Raw genomic sequence first — 24,252 nt, forward strand, 5'->3', positions numbered from 1 at the left:
ACCAACTGAAGTTTGAGCACAAACACGTGAGGTGGGAGAGGGGTGGTGTGGGGGAAGAAAACAGCCGGGCTAATGGCAAAACATGTCAAAGGTGAGCACTCCATTGCAACTGAGAACATTTAGCTTGAGCTCAATTGACATGCTTGAAGTCAGCCTAGTCAAGTAGTTGTGCCCACTCAAGCAGCACTAACTCCTCACAGTGCCGATGATTGCTTCTCTACTGTTAACTCTTTGCACGCACATGTCAAACTCGAATGAGTGCTATGGTGCTGCAGAACTATTGGGCGACTGGGCAAGCTTGAGGATCCTCTTTGGAAAAGTGCCTGTCGAAAACTGACAGAGGAATGTGCTTCTAGTCCCTTGCATTATGTTTCAGTTGACACTGAAAAGTCATCCTCATGGTACAAGCAAACCGCGAAGCCTTGGAGTCCAGGTTAGGAAAATGTCTGCGCCTGAGATGAGAGTTCAGGATGCAACCAAGTGGCCGAAGCTGTTGCCACTCAGTCATGTGGTGTGTGGCGGTGCTGGGCATGGACATGGTGAGCCTAAATGCACACTAAACACTGGGCACCCATGTGGTGACCTGGACTCTCCGGCAAGTGTTAAGGGGTCTTGAGAGGCAGCCGCAGGGCATGACTTGAGCAAGAGTAGTTCTGGGTGGATGGCCCTGGGGTTTACACCTGTTGATTCTCCTCCCTGTGGGTGCCTGAGGACCCCTAGTTGTTTCCTCGAGAGGAAGGAGCAGCTGGAGTGAGCTCAAGATGCCCCCTCCCCCCTGACTCTCATGTTGACTGCAAGCACCTCAACGATGGAATGTAGCTCTTGCAGCAGTGCAGGACTAATGTCCTGGACCATCCTGGACCATTCTACCAGTGTTTCCCTCAGTGCGTTGGCATGCTGGTGCTATCATCTCAGACTGAAGGTGGATGGACTCCTCCATCATTCCTTGCAACCTGATATTCCCGAACTTGCCTTTGCAGCTTCAGTAACTGAGGTATGACTGAGTCCAGAGGCTCCTCATCTGACTCGCCCACAGCAGATTTCTGGCTCCCAGCAGTCTTCCAAGTGCCGGAAACCTGGGGAGTCCCTGCCTCCACTGCTGTAGATCAGACAGTGTGATGTGCTCACCAGATTCTGACCCCAAGGCTATTCTAGAACTAGGTCCCACAAACATGTGTGTCTCTGCGCTGGTGGAGGGTGTGGTGTGTTGGGTCTTCAATGTGAGGGTGCTGTGATGGGTCTTCAGTATCGGTGTCTGTGGATTCCTATTCCGTGAAGTCCTCAGGTCTGGAATGGAGGACCTGGCTAGTGGACCCCCTCAGCTGCATCCCAGATGTGCATGCAAAAGCAAGGAGAGATAATCAGTACATGGCAATGTCCTGCAGAGCAGGGGACCTGACGCACAGCATGATTGTCTGATGGATGTTGCACTGCTGGATCCTCACTTGGTTGAACACCGCTGACCTCACCATCAGCACAGGAGCTGTCCAGATCATTGCCAGCCAGCTGGATGGCTCTATTTTTAATTCTATGAGAACCTTGATGTCGGGCATTCCTCCACCACTCTGCAACCTGCCCCTTTTGTTGTGTGCCAGCTTGACCTGCATGAGTACAGATGTAGAGAGTGTAAGCAGGACACCTGCCAGGCCAGATGATAAGTACGCCTGGCATGTGTGTGGGTGCTGAGTGGTGCCATGGATGGGATGAGGACATGATCTGCAGGGCAACTGAAGGTGTGTGAGAGAGCGAATGGTGATGTCCCTTGAACTGCCAGTGGATGAGATCTGAGAAGAGTGACTTACCCTGGCAGAACGGAGGAGATCAGTCATCCTTTTTCGGCACAGAGTGGTTGTCCTCTTTTGAAGGGCATTGGTGCTGACCACCGCTGCCATCACTTCCCATGCTGGATTTGTCTTCGCCCAGAGCGGGGTTAGAGGACATCATGGTGGGCCTCCACTGCATCCAGTAGGCACTCGAGGTAGGCATCGCTAAATTTGGGGGAAGCATGTTTCCTTCCTATGGCAGCCATGACTTTCTAGCAGCTTTGGATCCCTTAGAGAGTGCTAGCTCTATGCAGAGGCAGCCTTTAAATATGGCACTCGGATTACTGTAGGCCTGAGGTCACAGAAAGGCGGGTGAATCGGGGCTGTCCCATCTGCCATCCGACGTGTAACCTGTGCCTCTGCATTTTTGCAGTTAAGTGCCACATGATATGGCGATAAAAGCCGCCATTGCTGCCGGTGGGCCAAATGTTGCTTTCCCCACCTGATATCAGATTTTGCTGATTTCTGGGACGCTTCCACCATACATCTTACAAACAACAACCTTGCTTGTCAAACCTAGAAGAAGAGCATGGAATAGTGTATTTCTATTCAAAGGGTTTTTTTCATAGTCATTTATATTTCCTGCTCTCCATCTATTTGACAATATCAGGTAATAAATTAAGAAAGTGATTACTGTGGTTAAGATATTGTGACATCCTTAGCTTTGATGTTCAGTATAACCGTTCTTTTAGATCAGAAGGAATGCCAGAGACTCTAATTGTTAAGAGGGAGTAAAGTAAAATGCAAATGCAAAGAAACAATCCTCTAAGGTTAATTTCCATTCTCCAGTATATATTAATGTACAAACAATACTGAAGGAAAAGAAACAAACTCTCATTTATATAGCACCTTTTATGACCCCTAGATATCCTAAAGATCTTCACAGCAAGGAGTGTACTATTTGAAGTGCAGTCACTTTTGCTAGTCAGGTGAGAAGAGGTAGAATGGCTCTATGCTGAGTTTTTCTAGCATTTTCTGTTTTTATTTCAGATTTCCAGCATCCGCAATATTTTGCTTTCATCCCCTCTTTTACCACCCCTCAAATGACCCCAACAGGTGTTATTAAAAGAATAGGCTTGCCACTGTAAAAGACACACACAGAAAGTTTTTAACAAAAAAGAGAATAGTATTTATTGTACTTAACATCCAATCTAAATGAAAATAATAAAAAGTCTCCGATTCTCTCTCTCTCTCTTTTGCGCGCATGCACGCACACACACACACACACACACACACACACACACACACACACACACACAAACAGACTTTGCTCATAGATCCGACAGATTGATGCCTTGGATGGTTTTAAAGTAGGTTCAATGGCCTTCCCGAATTCTGCGATGGGATGATTTTAAGTGATTCAAAGACGTTGACAGACGATTTCTACTTGGTCTCCTGGAGTCGTCATCTGCTGGATTGGTTTTCAGATGCTACCTGCGACATAAAGCTGGTCAAAAATCAGAAAGGACTCAAGCTTACAGGATGGAAGGAGGGAGAGAGAGTCCCCACTCAGGGACCACCTTCTTTGGCCTCTCTTTTTCTTCTGTTCCGACTGACCTGGAGAAACACTTTCTTAAAACGAAAAGAGGGTTAGTTGACTCATCACATGATCTCCCCTCAAAATCTGACCAGTTACCAGTAGCAAGTTGATTCCAGGTCCATGGTTTAGACGTGATTAGATTATGGCTGGAGGAGTTCTCTTCTTAGCCAGGATCCATTGTCCAAAGTAATTGCATCCGATGGCTTGATTCTGATCCAGTTGAATGCACAGGTGCTGAATGGATGTTTTGTGAATGAGTCAGGAGGTTGGCAATTCATATTCCTCTCAGGTGATTGTCTCTGATGGGTTCTTCTGGACAGCCTGACTCCATTTTAATGGCTTTGGAATTTTAGGGTACTGTTATGCAAATGTTCCACCATCTTAGAAGCTGCTGTTTTAATTCACCGAAACAATGTTGTTCAATCTTTTAAAACTCAACCAGTGGTTTCATCCCAAAAATAGCATCACTTTTGATATAAAGTTTGGTCTTATAACATGGTAGAACAGAGGGAAACATGGCAGCCAATTTGTTGACATTGTTGTGCATTCGCCAGCTTATTTTATATTTTACATATTTGATTTATCTCAGAACAATGCAAAGATGACACTAGTTCTAAGCCTACAACAGGTTTATTTACAGTGCTTTCTACACACGTTCACAGCTCAGGCTTCTTAGATGTTCCTGGAATCTTCTGTTTAGCTCACAGAGGCTCCATCCAGGCTTAAGAAAACAAGCACTATGAGCATGGATCATTGAACAGACTAATATAAAACTCAGATTAATTAAACCATTGAACACTACACACACAAATAAGATATTGTACAGATAATGACTATAAATGTTGGTTAGGACAGCAAGATGTCCAAAAGTTTATGTAATCTTTTACATCCACATAAGAGGCAGGCAAAGACAGTATAAGGTTAATTTGGGCGGAGCAACTGATATTGCTAAAGTTAAAATAACCTCCCCTGTTTTTGTTTTGCTCATGGGATGTGGGTGTCATTGGCTGAGCCAGCATTTATTGCCCACCCCTAATTGTTCTTGAGAACTGAGTGGCTTGCCAGGCCATTTCAGAGGGTATTTAAGAGTCAACCACATTGCTTTGGGTTTGGAGTCACATGTAGGCCAGGCCAGGTGAGGACAAGCAGGTTTCCTTCCTTAAAGGACATTAGTGAACCACATAGGTTTTTATGCCGATCATTTCATGGTTATCATTAGACTTTTAAATCTAGATTTTTTAGTGAATTCACATTTCACCATCTGCCATGGTGGGACTTGTTACCCTGGCATAACAATACCACTATGTCACCACCTCACCTGAAGCGGGAAGTACAAAGGATTTAAAAGTCATTTCATAAAGATCACAAAGATTATTACAAATGAGGAAGGCCATTTGGCTGAGCTCATCCTTCCAGAGGAATCTACAACCCTCCCATAACAATAACCAACTGAATCTTGTGTGACTCCAGAGTCTTTGGTTTCATCATCCTGTCTCGAAGACTTGTTCCAAGTATTAACCACATTTTGTGTGAAGAAGTGCTGGTATTAGTCCTGAATTAGCCTTTTACCAGTTAAGACTTGTGTTCCCTAGTTCAGTAGTACTTGAAATAGTGATATAGATTAACTTTATCTACTTCGCTTATGATCTACAAGGTCTATCCTCATGCCTCTCTGTTCAGTGCTGAAATTGATTTTGGGGAAGAGTATCCTGCAGTCAGCATTGCGGTGAAGCAGTCTGGGAAAAGTGTCCTGCAGTCAGCATTGCGGTGAAGCAGTCTGGGAAGAGTGTCCTGCAGCCAGCATTGCGGCGAAGCAGTCTGGGAAAGGTGTCCTGCAGTCAGCATTGCGGTGAAGCAGCCTGGGAAGAGTGTCCTGCAATCAGCTTCACAATGAAGCAGTCTGGAAAGAGTGTCCTGCAGTCAGCATCACGGTGAAGCAGTCTGGGAAGAGTGTCCTGCAGTCAGCATCACGGTGAAGCAGACTGGGAAGAGTATCCTGCAGTCAGTTCTTGTTGAAGATAACAAGAGTGACATCACAAGGCAGTGCGAGAGAGCGGTGGAGAGATCAGAACCAGCGCGAGTGTGGGGAAGTTTCAAAAAGTGATGTCAGCACAAAGGTGAGAGCTGATTGGTGAGTAGTGATGAAGTGTTTTTCTCCAGTTTAAAATAGATTAAGCTAAGGAAAGGTAAGGGTTCTAGTTGTTATTTAAAGTACAAAATTAATTTAACTTTTTTTTACTGTATTTAACTTAACTTAAAGTAAGGGGGTTTTTTCAACTAAAGGCATGGCAGGGCAGCTCAGTCCTGTGTCATGTCCCACCTGCAACAGTTGGGAAGTCCTAGATGCTCCTTGCGCTCTGACCAACCACATGTGCAAGAAGTGCCACCAGCTGTAGCTACTTGAGTTCCGAATTTCAGAGCTTGAGCGGCAGCTGGAGGCACTGAGGTGCATCTGCAAGGCTGAAAGTTTCGTGGATAGTACATTTTTAGACATGGTCACCCCACAGCTTATGGAAGTGCAGACAGGGAGGGAATGGGCGACCATCAGTCAGAAGAAAGATGTCAGGCAGGTAGTCAGGAAATCCCCAGGGTGCATCTTGCTGGCTGCAGGACACTCTTCCCAGACTGCTTCACCGCAATGCTGACTGCAGGACACTTTTCCCAGACTGCTTCACCGCAATGCTGACTGCAGGATACTCTTCCCCAAAATCAATTTCAGCACTGAACAGAGAGGCATGAGGATAGACCTTGTAGATCATAAGCGAAGTAGATAAAGTTAATCTATATCACTATATCACTATATCACGTTTTTCTGTGTTGGAAAACGGTGAGAGTGATGGTTCCTCTGGAGAGTGCAGCCACGCTCATGGCACTGTGAGTTGCTCAGTGGCACAGTGGGGGAGGAAAAAGAGGGAAAGAGCAATAGTGGTAGGAGACTCAATAGTAAGGGGAACAGACAGGCGTTTTTGTGGCCGTAGACCTGACTCCAGGGTGGTATGTTGCCTCCCCGGTGCCAGGGTCAAGATGTCACTGAACAGTTGCAGGGCATTCTAAAGGGGCAGGGCAAACAGACAGAGATCATGGTACATATTGGTACCGATGACATAGGTAGAAAGAGGGATGAGGCCCTGCAAGCAGAATTTAGGGAGCAAGGAAACAGATTAAAAAACAGGACCTCAAAGGTAGTATTCTCTGGATTACTTCCACTGCCACGTGCTAGTGAGTATAGAAATAGGGGGTTAGTCCAGATGAATGCGTGTCTGGAGAAATGGTGCAGGAGGGAGGGCTTTAGATTTTTGGGGCATTGGGACCATTTCTGAGGGTGGTGAGACCTGTACAAGGCGGACGGGTTGCACCTGAACTGGAATGGGATCAACATCCTTGCTAGTGCTGTTGGGGAGGGTTTAAACTAACTTGGCGGGGGGTTGGGATCCTGAGTGGAGGTTCAGCAGGGGGAGATGCACAGCCAAAATTAGAAGAGAGAGCAAGTGAGTCTGGAAGGCATAGAAATTATAGGCCAGTTAAGGTACAAGGGAGTTTGGCAAGGTTGGATGGTATTTATTTTAATGCAAGGAGCCTGATGAGTAAGGCAGATGAGTTGAGGGCACAAATGAAAGTGTGATGTCATTGCTGTCACAAAGATATGGTTGAGAGAGGGGCAAGATTGGCAGCTCAATATTCCAGGATATAGGGTCTTCAGGCGAGACAGGGAAGGAAGTAAAAAATGAGTGATATCACAATATTGATCAAGGAATCAATTACAGCATCTTAGAAGGCTCCTCAAATGAAGCCAAATGGGTACAACTGAAAAGCAAAAAAAGGAACAGTCACATTGCTGGGAGTTACTATAGGCTGCCAAACAGTCAGACAGAAATACAAGAGCAGATATGTAGGCAAATTTCAGAGAAGTGTAAAAATAAAAGGGTAGTAATATTGGGGGATTTCAACTTCCCCAGCATTAACCGGGTTAGCCATAGTGTGATAGTTTAGAGGGAGCGGAATTCTTAGAATGCATCCAGTAGAGCTTTTTAAGCCAATACATAGAAGGCCCTACAAGAGAGGGGGCAGTCCTGGACTTAATTTTAGGGAATGAAGCCGGGCAAGTGGTAGAGGCATCAGTGGGGGAGCATTTTGCAGACAGTGATCATAACTCCGTTAGATTCAAGGTTGTTATGGAAAAGGACAAGGATGGGCCAGAAATCAGAGTTCTAAATTTGGGGAAGGCTGATTTTAATAAGCAGATATGATTTGGCCAGAGTGGACTGGGCGCAGTTACTTTTAGGTAAATCTGCGTCAGATCATTCAAGAAGGAAATATGGAGAGTACAGATTCAACATATTCCAATAAAGACAAAGGGTGGGACCAACAAATCAAGGAAACCCAGGCTGTTGAGGGATATACAGGATTGGATAAAGAAAAAAAGGGGGGCTTATGGTGGAAGCCCTAGAGGAGTATAGAATGTGTAGGGGGGAATATAAAAAGGAAATTAGGAGAGCAAAAAGGGGCATGAAGAAACATTGGCAGGTAAAATAAAGGAAAATCCAAAGTTATTTTACAAGTAAATTAGGAGTAAGACGATGACTAGGGAAAGAGTAGGGCCCATTAAGGACCATTGTGGAAATTTGTGTGTGGAGCCGGAAGACGTACGTAGGGCTCTAAATGAATACTTTGTGTCGGTGTTCACAAGTGAGAGGGACGACATGGGCATGGAAATCAGGCAGAAGGACTGTGACAGAAACAAAAATACCTGGAAAAACTCAGCAGCCCTGGCAGCATCTGCGGAGAGGAACACAGTTAATGTTTCGAGTCCGAATGAGCCTTTAACAGAACTAAGTAAAAATAGAAGAGAGGTGAAATGTAAGCTGGTTTAAGGGGGGGTGGGGGGGGGGGGGGGGGGGGGGGGGGGGGGGGGGGCGGTGGGGGGGGGTGGTGCGGACAAGTAGAGCTGCAAGGACTGTGATATAGTTAAAGAAATTAGCATTGAAAGGGAGGAGGTTCTAAGAGGTCTGGCAGGCTTAAAAGTAGATAAATCTCCAGGCCCAGATGAAATGTATCTCAGGCTGTTGAGTGAGGCAAGGGAAGAGATAACAGGGGCACTGGCAATAATTTTCAATACCTCTCTGGCCACAGGAGAGGTGCCAGAGGACTGGAGGTCAGCCAATGTGGAACCGTTATTCAAGATGGGAGGATGGGATAAATCAGGGAACTACAGGTCAGTCAGTCTAACCTCAGCGGTGTGGATACTATTGGAAGCAATTCTGAGGGACAGAATTAATCTACACTTGGAGAGGCAGGGATTAATCAAGGACAGTCAGCATGATTTTGTTAAGGGGAGGTCATGTCTGACCAATTTGATTGAATTTTTCGAAGAGGTGACCAGGTATCTAGATGAGGCAATGCATTTGATGTAGTCTACTTGGGCTTCAGCAAGGCTCTTGATAAGGCCCCATATGGGAGACAGATAACGAAGTTAAGAGCTCATGGGATCTAAGGCAATTAATTGGATCCAGAATTGGCTGAATGGCAGGAAGCAGAGGGTGATAGTCAAGGGGTGTTTTTGTGACTGGATGCCTGTGGCCAGTGGGGTTTCACAGGGATCGGTGTTGGGTCCCTTGCTGTTTGTGGTATATATAAATGATTTAGACTTGAATGTATGAGGGTTGATCAGTAAGTTCACAGATGACATGAAAATTGGTGGGGTGGTAAATATTGAGGAAGATAGCCTTAGATTACAGGAGGATATAGATGGGCTGGTCAGATGGACTGATGGAATGGAATTTAATCTGGATAAGTGTGAGGTGATGCACTTGGGCAGGACAAACAAGGCACGGGAATACATGATGAATAGTAGGACTCTTGGAAGTACCGAAGATCAGAGGGACCTTGGTGTACATGGCCCCTTAAGGTAGTGGGACAGGTAGATAAGGTGGTTAAGAAGGCATATGGGATACTTGCCTTTATTAGCCAAGGCATAGAATATAAGAGCAGGGAGGCTATGCTGGAACTGTATAAAATGATGGTTAGTCCACAGCTAGAGTATTGCGTGCAGTTCTGGAATCCGCATTATAGGAAAGTTGTGATTGCACTAGAGTGAGTGCAGAGGAGATTTACCAGGATGTTGCCTGGGCTTGAGAGTTTTAGTTATGAGGAGAGATTGGATAGACTGGGGTTATTTTCTCTGCAGCAGAGGAAATTGAGGGGGGACATGATTGAGGTGTATAAAATTATGAGATGCATTGATAGGGTACGGAGGAAGGAACTTTTCCCCTTGGTAGAGGGATCAATAACCAGCGGGCATAGATTTAAGATAAGGGGCGGGAGGTTTAGAGGGGATGTGAGGAAGATTTTTTTCACCCAGAGGGTGGTGGGAATCTGGAACTCACTGCCTGAAAGGGTGGTAGAGGCAGAAACCCTCATAACATTTAAGAAGTATTTGAATGTGCACTTGTGATTCCATGGCATACAAGGCTATGTATGGGCCTAGTGCTGGAAAATGGGATTAGAGTAGTTAGGTACTTGTTTGACCTGCGCAGACTCGATGGGCTGAAGGACCTTTTTCTGTGCCATAGACCTCTATGACTCTATGACTCTCGTCGTTCCTCATCAACCAGCCACTAACCTATCCCATTATCTGTTTTAAGCTAATTATATGTCTTCTAAACATATTTCTCATTTCTGACACAGCCTACAGAAATTAACAAAGCAACGTGGTATAAGACTTTTGAATGAAAATGCGATTGATTTTTTTAAAATGTTAAGAATAAATGGATTTGCAAAGATGTCTGATTAAAATGCTTGCTAGAAATAATGATCCAAACAACATCCTGACTCAGAGAAGAGAGCACTGTATCCCATTGTGATGTGTAATCACTTCGAACAAGGAGGATGTGTAACTTAGGAGCAGTTCAAATCTAAGCGGACAATGTCAGAACACTCTGTCAACAATTGTTTAGTTTTACATTTGTGCTTGTTTGGAATCGAAATAGAATTTCAAAAACGATCAGTTTAGATTCAGTGCTTCGAATGCGAATTATTTAAAGTACAGAACGTCGAATTCTTATTTTAAAGATTTAAAGCATTCACTTGTCATTTCTCTCTCGTCCGCACCTATAACACAATATTAGAATGATGTAGTGCAACAGTGTTTTACGCCGTCAGGCGTTTCAAGGTTATTTCCAAAATGAAACATAACTTTGCTGCGTTTGTTGGATGGCGTGGGTCACCAACAGGGAACGTGGACGGCCTGAACTGCTCTTTCTCTCCGCCTTTATAAGGTGGCGCACCTGTCACTTGTGCTTTGTGTCTTTGTGTGTGTATGTGTGTGGCTCGTCCCCGGTCGCAGGCTTCGGGCATTTCCGTGAGTTTCCGCAAACTGACGAACAGACGTGACTCGCCGACACCAGTTCATTCCCATCGTGTCCACACTTTGACAAGTCAGAAGCACGGCGTGGTAACAAGGAAGAAAAGAGAGGGTCTGGCATCACCCAGCTTCCCTGCATTTTAATTGTCCACTGCATTCATCTCTCAAGCTAACTAGCCATGAAGGGGAACACTTCGTCTTCTCGCTTGTTCTATTGTGTTTTGCTTTTCTCAACAGGTCTTTTATTATTGCCTCGATCAAGCCAGCAAACGCATCGAAAAGATCTTCCAATGTGCAAAGAGGTAAGGTGCTTTCTTTATTGTATTCTAGTTATTCCATATTTTTCTTAATGGTGCATCTAGGGCTCAAAATTAAAAAAAAAGTGTACAATTTGCTCCCAGTATTTAGTATTTTGAATTATTCTGTAAACAAGTATGCATAAGTATCAAGTTGTATATGACCTGTGATGCACAGTTCTGCTACAATATTAGTAACACGTTGATTTTAATTATTTATGCCTTAGGTGTAATGATTATTTTAATTTGTTGTGGACAAATCACTTAAATGAGACATTTGACTTGTTTTGTACCATGGATGCAATGTGTAGATATTTGTCCATATGGAAGATTTGCTTTTGACTTAACAGCTGTCACAAGCCTTATTAAAGGCCTTTAATGATGACCCATGGAGTTGTAGGTGCTGTAAGCTGCAGGTTTTATTCTCTACATATACTGACGATTGCAAGGTCTTGTGTAAAGAAGGTATTTTCCATTACAAAAACAGAATTACCTGGAAAAACTCAGCAGGTCTGGCAGCATCGGCGGAGAAGAAAAGAGTTGACGTTTCGAGTCCTCATGACCCTTCGACAGAACTTGCGTTCGAGTCCAAGAAAGAGTTGAAATATAAGCTGGTTTAAGGTGTGTGTGTGGGGGGCGGAGAGGTAGAGAGACAAAGAGGTGGAGGGGGTGGGGGTGTGTGGTTGTAGGGACAAACAAGCAGTGATACCTCCAGGTATTTTCCATTGTTGCCTCCTAGTTGAAAGCCATAATTCTCAGAAGTGTTTCTTCCAATCAAAAAAGCTTAAGCTGTTTAGACTCCTTCGAGTTACATCTCATTCTGTCAACGTGACCTGAAAATATTGTTGGCAAAGCTACCATTTGTTAAAAATCTGCTTATGTGCAGGTAGACGTTGCGTTCTTGAAGGTTCAGTAAAGATTCCTGTTGGCACCTGCTAAAGTCCGTGTATGTCAGTCACAAAGTTGATGTAAACCACTAGGTGGTGTGTGGAATGCTATGTATTGTAGTTGAACTAGGTTTTATGGTATGAGCTAGACAAGATTGTAAACCTGTGCAAAACTTGTTTCAGAAGTTATTTTTTCCGAAATGGAAAACACAATCCTGGCTGTTTTCAATATAGCAGAGCAACAAAGCTAAGAAATATGAGATTATGAACTATGGCACTTCAGTGAGATACCAATCGTAGCCTTTCCTTCAGGGTAGACAGTTATAATATTTGTTAATTTCTGATTCCATGTATTTGGATGCACATTATCTAGAACGTATTCAAATGTTGCTTGTTTTTTTGATCGAATATTAGCTCTATTTTAACGTTGAATATTAAAATATCTGCATCTGGAGCACATTTCCTCATTTCTACTGCAAAATAACAAGTGTGTACTTATTTCAATAAAGAGTGAAAACTCAGTAAATATCACAAACTTTGCCACAGCCCTGAAAAAGATGTAACACTCGAAGTTGTTTGACAAGCCTCCAGTCTGCTTTGCATATTGAACAACAGGTGCATCAGTGTGCTTCACTGTTGATGTAGTGAAGCAGGAGACTTGAGCTGTTGTTATATCTGTTTATCATAATTTTCAAACTTGACTGTAGCTTCTGGCAACATTTATGCATATTAAAATGGCAATGGGGCAACAAAGGCATTTGAATGTTTAACGCTAGATTGTGGTGACATTTATTTAACAGAAAAGGTCAGGGGAGTAACAGTTCTAGGCAAATTCACCCACTGCCTCTCCTTTCACATCATGGGGGGAGGGGGATGGTGGATTCCTTTGATGTGATGGATTAAAACAATGGTGAGAATTTGTCCACCTGGTTCCCTGTGGCCTGTGTTCACACAAGAAATTTCTTACGGAATTCTAGTGATTAGAGCCTAGATGGCTGAAGACACAATCACCAATAGTGGAATGATGGAAACCTGGGATGCGCAAGTGGCCAGAATTGGAGGAGTGCAGAGAGTTGTAGGGGTGGAAGAGGTGACAGAAATGGGGACATGACCACAGAGAGATTGAACACAAAGATGAGAATTGTAAAATTGAAGCAGTGTGGGACAGGGAGCCAATATACATTTGCAAGCACTGAGGTGAAGGATGAGTGGAACTTGGGCCAGGATTTTACAGCCCTGCCACAGCTTGTCTCGCCCTTGCGGATGCGGTGAGCCATTTAAATCTCCATTCAGTTCGGCAGGGCTATAATATCCTGTTGGGCAGGAGGGGCCATAAAATCCTGGCCTTGGTGTCAGTTTGGATATGGGCAAAGAGTTGTGGAGAACTCAAGTTTAATCAAGAATGGTATTTATTGCAACAACTCCCTTCACTTCTAAATGCACCTTGCCTGACATCCTTATATGCTATTCCTCCAGGAAAATCCTGCACGTCTCCGAGTCAAATATGATTCAGAACTCACAGGTCCTATGAGTTTCATGTTAATGTATGGATATTACTGTCCAAAACAAGTAAAGTTGATTTCATTTTTAAGGGCACAACCCAGCAAAGCTAAATACCAAATTTATATGAAAAAATAACACTGAGTCTGCTTCTGATATGAGGCTTAAAAATGCCATACAATGTTGCAATTTCCTGAACCAGGCATTCCTCCCTATTAGAAGTAAGTAACATGTAAATTGTGGGCAGAGATTTGCATACAGCTTCTTCTGCCTATCCATACTTCTTATTGTGTCAATTAGGGCATAAGCAAACCTAAAAGGCAACCCTGAAAAGCAACCCGAGTGAGTTTTGATTTCCAGAAGTCAATCAAAGATGGGCATGAAGAGGAAATAAGATGCTAGCTCAGATAAAAGAAGAGAGAAACAAGTATGAGTATGTGTTTGGTTACAGAAAACATTGTGATTTCCTGAGAACAGGTTCCTCCAGTCCTTCCACAACTTTTCCAGAAATGTTCATGTTAATAATATCATTGCACTAGTATGCACCTGTATGTAGGGTTCATATTCTCCAAAATGAAGAGTGAAACATTATTAACATTGAATTTGCCATTAAATAAAATCAGTAGACGTGGCTGTATAGTAATACATTTTCCAAGAAAGCCATATATTATGCAACATTGTTTCTGACTGAACCAAAATAAATTTCACGTGAGAACTACAGAGGCTAAGTTTCAGTGAAAATACTTCACCTATTCTTATTAGTGCTTCCCATTTGTGTGTCGACAACTAGAACAGAAGACTCTAGTTAAGATCATCACCATATGGGCAGGTGGTGATGTAGTGGTAATGTCACTGGCCTAGTAATCCAGAGGCCCAGGCTAATGCTCTGGGGACAGGGGTTTGAATTCAGTTAATAAATCTCGAAATAGAAAGTAATAGTGAACATGAAACCATTGTCGATTGTCATAAGAACCCATCTGTTTCACTAATATCCTTTAGGGAAGGAAATCTGCTGTCCTTACCTGCCTTGGCCTACATGTGATCCAGACCCATAGCAATGTTGTTGACTCTGAAGTGGCCTCTGAAATGGCCTAGTAAGCAACACAGTTGTAACAAACCACTACAAAGCCTACAAAAAAGAATCAAACCTGATGGATCACCTGGCATCGACCTAGGCATCGGAAACTACAATGGCAAACCCAGCCCTGCCGACCTTGTAAAGTCCTCCATACTACTACCTGGGGGCTTGTGCCAAATTTTGGAGAGCTGTCCCACAGACTGGTCAAGCAACAGCCTGAAATAGTCATACTCACAGAATCATACCTTACAGACAATGTCCCAGACACCACCATCACCATCAGTGGGACAGGACATACCCACCAGAGGTATACAGTCAGGAAGGAGTTATGCTGGGAGTTCGCAACATTGACTCTGTACCCCATAAGTCTCATGACATCAGGTCAAACATGGGAAGGAAACCTCCTGCTGATTACCAACTACCATTGCCCCTCAGCTAATGAATCAGTACTCCTCCATGTTGAACACTGCTTGAAGGAAACATTGGGGGTGGCTAGGGCACAGAATGTACTGTGGGTGGAGGACTTCCATATTCATCACCAAGATTGGCTGGGTAGCACCACTATTGACCGAACTAGCCGAGTCCTAAAGGACATAACTGCTAGACTGGGTCTGCAGTAGGTGGTGAGGGAACCAACAAGAGAGAAAAACATACTTGACCTCATCCTCACCAACCCACCTGCCGCAGATGCATCTGTCCATGATCGTATTGGTAGGAGTGACCACCGCACATTCCTTGCGGAGACGAAGCCCCGTCTTCACATTGATGATACCCTCCACCGTATTACGTGGCACTACCACCGTTCTAGATGGGATAGATCTGGGCATCCATGAGGTGCTGTGGGCCATCAGCAGCAGTAGAATTGTGTATAACCACAATCTGTATCCTTATGGCCCAGCATACCACCCACTCGACCATTACCATCAAGATGGAGATCAGTCCTGGTTCAATGAAGATTGTAGGTGGATATGCCAGCAGCAGCACTATGCATACCTAAAAGTGAGGTGTCAACCTGGTGAAGCTACAACACAGGACTATTTGCATGTCAAACAGCAAAAGCGGCATGCGACAGACAGAGGTAAGCAATCCCACAATCAATGGAACGGATCTTAGCTCTGCAGTCCTGCCACATCCAGTCATGAACAGTGGTGGACAATTAAAGAACTAGCTGAAGGAGGAAGATCCACAAATATCCCCATTCTCAATATTGGGGGGGCGCCCAGCACATGAGTGCAAAAGGCAAGGCTGAAGCATTTGCAACAATCTTTAGCCAGAAGTGCTGCATGGATGATCCATCTCAGCCTCCTCCTGATGTCCCTGACATCACAGATTGTTCTTCCGCCAATTCAATTCACTCCACATGATATCAAGAAATGACTGAAGGCACTGCATACTGCAAAGGCTTTGGGCCCTGACAAGATTCCACCAATAATACTGAAGACTTATGCTCCAGAACTAGCTGTGCCCTTAGCCAAGCTATTCCAGTACAGCTACAACAATGGCATCCACCTGACAATGTGAAAAATTGCCCAGGTATGTCCTGTACACAAAGAAAACAGGACTGATCCAATCTGCCCAGTTACTACCCTCGATCATCAGCATAGTGATGGAAGGGGTCATCGACAGTGCTATCAAGCAGCACCTACTCATCAATAACCTGCTCACTGATGTTCAGTTTGGGTTTCACGAGGGCCTGGCTGCTCCTGACCTCATTACAAAGAAGAAAGAAAAGTACAGCACAGGAACAGGCCCTTTGGCCCTCCAAGCCTGCGCCGATCATATTGCCCGTAAACTAAAACATTTTGCACTTCCCGGGTCCGTATCCCTCTATTCCCATCCTATTCATGTATTTGTCAAGCTGCCTCTTAAACACCACTATCGTACCTGCTTCCACCACCTCCTCTGGCAGCGAATTCCAGACACTCACTACCCTCTGCATAAAAAAACTTGCCCCGCACATCTCCTCCCTAGTTTTCTTCTCTCACCTTAAATCTATTTCCCATGTAATTGACTCTTCCACCCTGGGAAAAAGCTTCTGACTATCTACTCTGTCCATGCCATTACAGCTTTAGTCCAAACATAGACAAAAGATGAGGCGAGAGTGACTGCTCTTGACATCAAGGCAGCACTTGACTGAGTTGGCATCAAGGGACCCTACCGAAATTGGAATCAGGGGGAAAACTCTCCACTGGTTGGAGTCATACCTAGCCCAAAGGAAGATGGTTATGGTTGATGGAGGTCAGTCATCTCAGCTCCAGGACATCACTGCAGGAGTTCCTCAGGGTAGTGTCCTCAGCCCAACCATCTTCAGCTGCTTGCTCAATGATCTTCCCTCGATCATAATGTCAGAAGTGGGGATGTTTGCTGATGATTGCACAATGTTCAGCACCATTTGCCACTCCTGATACTGAAAAGTGGCAGGTAACATTTGCGCCACATGAGTGCGAGACAATGATCATCTCCAACAAGAGAGAATGCAACCATTGCCCCCCCCCCCGGCCATGACATTCAATGCCATTGCCATTACTGCATCCCCCACTGTGTACATACTGGGAATGCCAATGACCAGAAACTGAACTGGACCAGCTCTGTGGCTACAAGAGCAGGTCAGAGGTTGGGAATTGTGCAGAGAGTAACTCCCTTCTGACTCCCCAAAGCCTGTCAACTATCTACATGGCACAAGTTAGGAATTTGATGGAATACTCTCCACTTGCCTGGATAAGTGCAGTTCCAACAACGCTCAAGAAGCTCGATACCATTCGGGACAAAGCAGCCCACTTGATTGGCACCCCACCCACTATCTTCAACATTTATTCTGTCCACCACCGACACACAATGGCAGCAGTGTGTACCATCCACAAGATGCACTGCAGGAGCTCACCAAGCTTTCTCCGACAGCACCATCCAAACTCACAACCACTACCACCTAGAAGGACAAGGGCAGCAGATGCATGGGAACACCACTACTTGCAAGTTCCTCTCCAAGTCACACACCATCTTGACTTGGAACTATATTGCCGGTTCTTCAGTGTCGCTGGGTAAAAATCTTGGAATTCCCTTCCCTACACCATTATGGATGCACCTACAAGGTTCAAAGAAGGCAGCTCATCACCACCTTGTCAGAGGCAATTAAGGATGGGCAATAAAAATTCTGGGCTGGCCAGTGATGCCAATGTTCCGGGAAAAGAATTAAAAAAATATGGAGCAGAGTAGACTGATTAAATAAAATAATCCAGAACAGAAAATGAATAGAAAAGGCACATTTTAACAGATTCCTTTCACCCTGCCCACTTCCATTTCATCTCCAGAGGAAAGCTTTCGCACAGTTCTACAAATTCTCTCAATAGGAATCAATCAGTAGTAACCTGGTGATACTGCCTCTGTCTCTGTGTGTATCTCCATGCTTGTTGTGGCTCAAATCAAAAACTTGGCTGATTGGGGATTTAACTCTAGCCTCCCAGTTTGTGCCCTCACACCTTGTTGCTGGGGTATCCCATGTATGACGTTCAAGTCTTCTAATCTGGTCCCTGAAGGCCCGGAAATGAAATCCTGCTTGTGCTTAAACTTCTATTTCATGGTTTGTCCTGTTTGTATTTTGAATCCCTGGTAGTTTGGAAAACTGTTTCAGTACTATTACCTCATTAGGTGCAAAATCTCAAATGAGGATTCCAGAATCTGTCAGCATTAGCAACTTGCGATACATGTAAATGAACGGGAAAATAGATTTGAGTTTTACATGTGGTCTCCCACACTCGAATTGTACATATCTAAACAGCCCATAGGGATGAAAGCTTGGGTGACTGACCTCATTACAAAGAACAAAGAAAAGTACAGCACAGGAACAGGCCCTTTGGCCCTCCAAGCCTGCGCCGATCATATTGCCCGTCAACTAAAACATTTTGCACTTCCGGGGTCCGTATCCCTCTATTCCCATCCTATTCATGTATTTGTCAAGCTGGACTGATGGGCTGGCCTCAGTGCTACATTACAAGCATGGGTTGTACTTTTCCAGATCAGCCTTTATTAATTAACAAACAGGGTAAGCCTCTCCCAAGACCAGTACTACTGTATTAACTTTGTCCACTAGTTTTTGATAGTGAGGATACAATGAACTTAAAACTTGTGGCATGCCATGAAAATCTCCATTGCAATAGAAATGTACGAATGGAGATTATTAGTGCATCAGTAATTCACTTCCAAGGTGATTATGAGATAGAGGTGTTTTACTCATGAAGTAAACTCCACATTCCAGCTGCTGTGCTGACAAATATATAGGTAAGTGAAAGGGTGTGTATTGTTTGCATTAATATAATATTTAACTTGGAACAAATATTTTTTTAGTTAAACCCAAATGATATTTCAGAATGGAAAGTTCATAAAAGCAATAGAAGATCTCAAAATAGTTACCAAACTGCATTGTAAAAGAATTTGTTGAAAGTCTGAAATATGTTGCAATCAATACGTTATAAATAATGCATGGTACAATAATCTGTTGTATTTTCTGAAACTTGTAATCTCCACATGTGTAATTGAGAATGCAACTGAACCATGCACTGGAAGTTTACAGGGGGAACTATGTATGCTGTCAAATCAGAACAGGGTATTTTTGGCTCGGTCAACCACAAAATCTTATGCTCCATTAAAGTCGATGAAGGATAAAACAGGTGACATATATACAACAAGAGTAGCCAATTCATACGTGTCCCTTGCCCAGCAGATTGCTTAGATTAAAATTACCCTCAAAGTGTCACAGAGTGGAAGGTTGGAGGATCAGAATATGCAGATTATTTTTCTCCAAATGTCACACTTCTGCCAAACCATGTCTTTATGTCCTCCATGACGCCTTCATAAATTTTTGGTCAGTTCACTATAAGATAGTTAGGCATTATTGGAAATGAGAACATGGGAGGGAATTTCATGTATACATTAAACAAAAGAGGAGACAGTCAGGATTTAAGTTGGAACTAGTAACTTATCTGTGGAATTGCTAAGGTCATGGAGCCCTGAAAAATATCCTGTTATTTGAGGCACCTAGGTGCTGACCTCGGAATTTGTGTCAGTCTGGTTTGAAGGATGGCAAGTTGCCTCCTGCTCCAGGTACTTGACAGTGAAGGCGAGTCAGTGAAAAAAAAACTCATAGGTGCAGCATTATGCCAATAACAACCAAAAGACCCACAAATCCACAGTGGATTTTTGTAATCATGAAAATAACTGAGAAAAGGAAGAAGGGAAGATTATGAGGCAAGCTAGGGAAGAATAAACAAGTAAAATATTTGCATATTAAGGAACTGAATGACCTGACCCTGCCCTCTCACCACTGGGCAAATTTGATTAAAAAAAAATCAGGCCTTAAAAAAGTTAAAACCAGTTTCAGATGGCAGTTTCACAAGAATTTAGCTATAGCTTTGAAATCTGACTGCGCCAGGACTGAACATAACAAGTGCAGTTATTGTAAACGTAAGACTAAAGTAATTGAATTCATACATCATTGAACAATTACAATGTGTATTAGTATATTAAAAAGTCTGTCCCAAAATCTTTTAAGTATTATCTCAATTTATCTGGTGTGAGGTTTTTATTTCTAGCACAATAGTACAGATAATTTGTTGGGTTTGTAAAGTTGGCAGTTCAAAACCTAGTAAGTAAGTATAATTCTCTAGGAGTCATGGAAAGGCACCCAAGTAGCAAACAGTAATTTTTGGAGAGGCTAACCCCGACCTTTCACCTGAGTAAATAAATCTCATGCCTTCAGTGCATACATCTCCCTTAAGAAAATTTAAGTCCACCACTGTTTTGAGTTTGAGTATACAATGATCATTTTGCTTACTAGCTTACTCAACACATTTAACATTTTTCTTCTGTTGTCATCTCCCCATACCACCCTTACCAAGAGGATGCAGCATCCTCCATTTCTGATCAACCCAAATACATCCATGAGTTATGTTTCATTTCCCTGCCTATGTTTGTGCTGATCTTTCCAAACCATCCAATTGTTAAGCTGCCGCCAGGTGTGACTTCTTGTTAAGTGCTTACCTTTTGAAGAATGCTCAAAGTTATGTAATTCTGCATAAATTACCCTTGATGGCCTTTAACCAGTAGGATTCCACCCTATTTAAGAACATTTGTCGATCCATTTTTGGAGTATCAGCAGTCATTGCAGAAGCGCTGACTGCTGACAAATAAATCTTTCTCCTCGGCTGCTGCATTTTTAAGTCAACAAATATTTATCTTTTCAATAAATTTAGCAAATTGAGGAATAATTGGGCTCCTATCTTCAAATATCTGTTACAAACAAATCTACACTTCAAAAGTACTTCATGGCTATAAAACGCATTGAGATGTCCAGTGGTTGTGAAAGATGCTATGTAATGCAAGTCTTGCTCTTTTTAGATTTGGTTTCCATAATTTGTTCAAACCATTTTGACAGAAGCAGTTTTTGAATTGTAGGCATTAGTTTTCAGAATTTTTTTCCATGTATGAGAGTAATGTTGGTTAGTGATTAAGACATTGCAAAAGTTATTGCTCAGAAATCTTTAGAACAAAATCAAAGTAATTGACACTTGTTTTTGCATCTGAATTATTCCAAGCAATATTTTCTTTTAATTCTCCACCATCTAGGAGAGCATAAAATGTGCTAATTCATGTGGATTGTATCCAATTTTTGAGGTCTAAAGTAGACTTAGAGACTTTCCCACATCTAATGACACATGAAGCAGACAAAGCATTTGTTTACGTCTGTTACCATAGCTAGTTTTTGCTGAAACAGGTTGCCAGCCTATCATCAGAGGCTATAGGTTGAGGTGCAGTACTCTCCATCAAGCATGGCCGACCAGGAGACTCGCTTGCTCTTACCACCTACCATTGGTGTATTGGAACGATTTACAGGTTGATAATCAACCTGTTTGGCTGTGTTATAAATACACCTGCTGTGACCATCAATTCCTGAAGTGGGATTCAAACCCAGAACGTCTGGCTTGGAGGCAGGAACACTACCCACTGTGCCATAAGACTTCCTACCTGAAGTAGAGATGGAAAAGGATGGTGCAAAAAATTAATAAGAACGTTTTGGTGAGTGTTTTTTTTCTGTTTTGTAGTAATCTGGGCTAATCAAAATGAAATTAGTTTGAATGTTTCAAAATTTGCACAAGTATTTTACAGTGTTCAAAGAGTCAATTGATAAAGTGAACCTTAAATGCGGCTTATTAAGAGCGGATAAATGGAACTATACGTAAGAGCTGCAGGACCAAGTAAACTGAACAATTTATTTGAGATTCTGACCCACCCAAACTTTGCCTTAGTGCCCCTTATCCAATGCACCTTCATTTAAGCTTTTCTCCGCCACCCCCATCCCCACCCCCACCCGACCCACAGTTTTCACCTCTACCCTTGGGTGTATCACTCTTGAGAAAAGGATATGCAGCTCCTTCACAAAAATGTTTCAACTTTTTCTTTCTATTGACAATCTTTCTCTAACTTTTATAAAATGTCAATTAAGATAATGCATGTCAATTCTGTCAAAATCAAATTTGCAAAAGTGCTCCCTTTTTGAAGGTACACAACCAATAGATTCTAAATTCTAAGTAAAACCTCATGTTGTTGGTGTTGACTATACATTCCAGTCCCTCCAGTACCCACCAGCAGCAGTAGGCCTCAAATAAACTGGTGGACATTGTGTGTGGCTGTTCAGTGACAGCTGGGTACAGATATTGCTGTCAAAGAAATTCAGGCAGTCAAGTTGAACAAACACCTTGGCTGCACACTGCCTGGAACTGTGGGCGGCTACCTTGGCGAATCCCAACTGCAGTCAATGAGGAGGTTCTCCAACTCACTTTCTCCTGTCCTCCACACCAGGTGGCCTAGAATCAGATGTGCGATTCCTCCATTGCAGATCTCCACTTCCACCAGATGGCAGGATTGAATGGCAAGATGTGTTCGGTTTGGAAGATAATGGGTAATGGAGTGGAGAGTGTACAGGAACTGTCCATAAATGAAACCACTCCATGTAGAGGAGAAAGGCATGGAGGGATTTTCAAGAGATAGCTCTAGTTGTGAGGCATGGGTTCATGGTGGAGGTTTTGTGCCCTTGCACCAATGAGAAATTCCACTTGAATTGAGTAAGCTCGGATGGGATCACTCCATGTACTTGAGCCTCCTCAGCACACTTGGTGAATTAGGGCCGGGTCTATCTTTTAAGACCTGGATGGCTTTGGCGGCAAGATGGACTAAGCACCAGGTAATCTTTTTCAACCTGTAACCTTAGTTATCTACAGCTTTAAGTAAGGATAATTGATCTCCATTTGACCAATTAGCTCAATAAGCCTATAAGATCTGGAAGCAAAATGTTATCCTCCTTCAGGGGGTTAAGTTAAGTAGTGACTTTCATTACAATTGGGAAGGAATGTTACAATTCACACATAGTAATCATATGGCAATGAGAGTTTTTGCTCCCTTAAGCAAAGGTAGTCACTTTAATAGCAGATTATCTTGATGGGTGCAGGATTTTCTTTTTTTTAAACAGTTGAAGTTGACAGTCTCCCTGAGGAAAAGGAGAGTAATAGTCTTTAGTATTTCAACAGAATGCCTTGGGAATGAATTCTTGTTTCTCATGGAGTTAGGTTGAACTGTGAGTAGTTTTCTTTCATTATTTTTAATCCTCAAAGTGAGTTTTGGATAGTTAAAACAGAACTTAAAAAGTAAATTAATTATTTTTTCCCCAACAATAGCTTATCCACTGAAACTGGGACATAACTTTTCCTTATATTTTAGAACAACTTATTTGGGATTGAAATTCCTTTGAGATCGCCTGCTTTAACTCCTGTGGGTGATTGGCAGAATCTCCTGGAAGATGACAGAGGACCAGTTGTACCTTCATCCTGCACCCTTTTACTTGGGTATCTATATAAGTGTGCCTGGGATGAAGATACAGACATCCAATGTTGAAAGTTCCCATCATTTGGGTCTACAAGGGACCCACTAGTACAGCAAAGGGAAAAGAACTGTGCAGGCTTACAAACCTGGCATGTGTCAGTCATGATTTAGTGGTAGCACTTTTGCCTCCTTAGTCAGAAAGTTGTAGGTTCAAATTTAATTAAAGAAAATTTAAGGCATACTGTTCAGAGACATTTTATTCAAGCCATCGAGAGGCAGAAATTTGATGGGCTGAACTTCCTGCTAATAGTACAATATTCATTTTTGAAGGTGTGCTCGATCAGTCTGTCTCTCAGCAGTCTATCAGGTGTAGCTAGCCACCGCGCGTGCTTTCTGTTGTTCATGGGCTGGGTCTTCGGCATAAACTGCCATCATTAAGCTGCTCTTTTGCATCTGGAACATATGCAAAATTGTGAAGCACACAGCATACTAATGCAATTCATGAGATAACACTGGGCACAAACTGTAAGACACCTGAAGGTTCACGTTTGGAACAAGCAATGTCACATGGGTGCCAACAATTTCCTTGACAACTCTGGGGAATTCTAAAAGATATGATGGTTCTTTCAGTCTTCTATGTTAGAATACTGCCAGGTTGTGTAAATTAAGCTGCCTTGGCAAAGCAAGCATTGGTGACTTATCTTTTAGATAAATGCATGGCAAATGAGTTGATTTAGTAAAGGTCACCTGCCACTCCCTGAAATGAGCTTATGACCATAAAGGTGGAGAGTTACGGCCACTTTCCGTGGCGTAGTGTGTGCTGTGGATCTTGGTTACAATTGGGGCTACCGCAATCACAGAGCTCCCCCAAAGCTTCATTCTTGAAACACAATCTCCTGA

The 24,252-nt window shown here is 43.2% G+C and overlaps 1 protein-coding gene across 1 annotated transcript in view; it reads left to right on the forward strand.

The window, feature by feature from the left end:
* Positions 1 to 10,771: 10,771 nt before the first annotated feature.
* The window catches only part of elapor1 (endosome-lysosome associated apoptosis and autophagy regulator 1), a 125,372-nt gene continuing 111,891 nt past the window's right edge, over positions 10,772 to 24,252 (forward strand). Inside the window, exon 1 of the mRNA XM_041195811.1 lies at positions 10,772 to 11,025. Coding sequence (XP_041051745.1) covers positions 10,903 to 11,025 — 123 coding nt within the window. The 5' untranslated portion in view covers positions 10,772 to 10,902. The remainder of the gene's footprint in view (positions 11,026 to 24,252) is intronic.

This window comes from Carcharodon carcharias, chromosome 9 (assembly GCF_017639515.1).
Source record: "Carcharodon carcharias isolate sCarCar2 chromosome 9, sCarCar2.pri, whole genome shotgun sequence".
NCBI lineage: Eukaryota > Metazoa > Chordata > Chondrichthyes > Lamniformes > Lamnidae > Carcharodon > Carcharodon carcharias.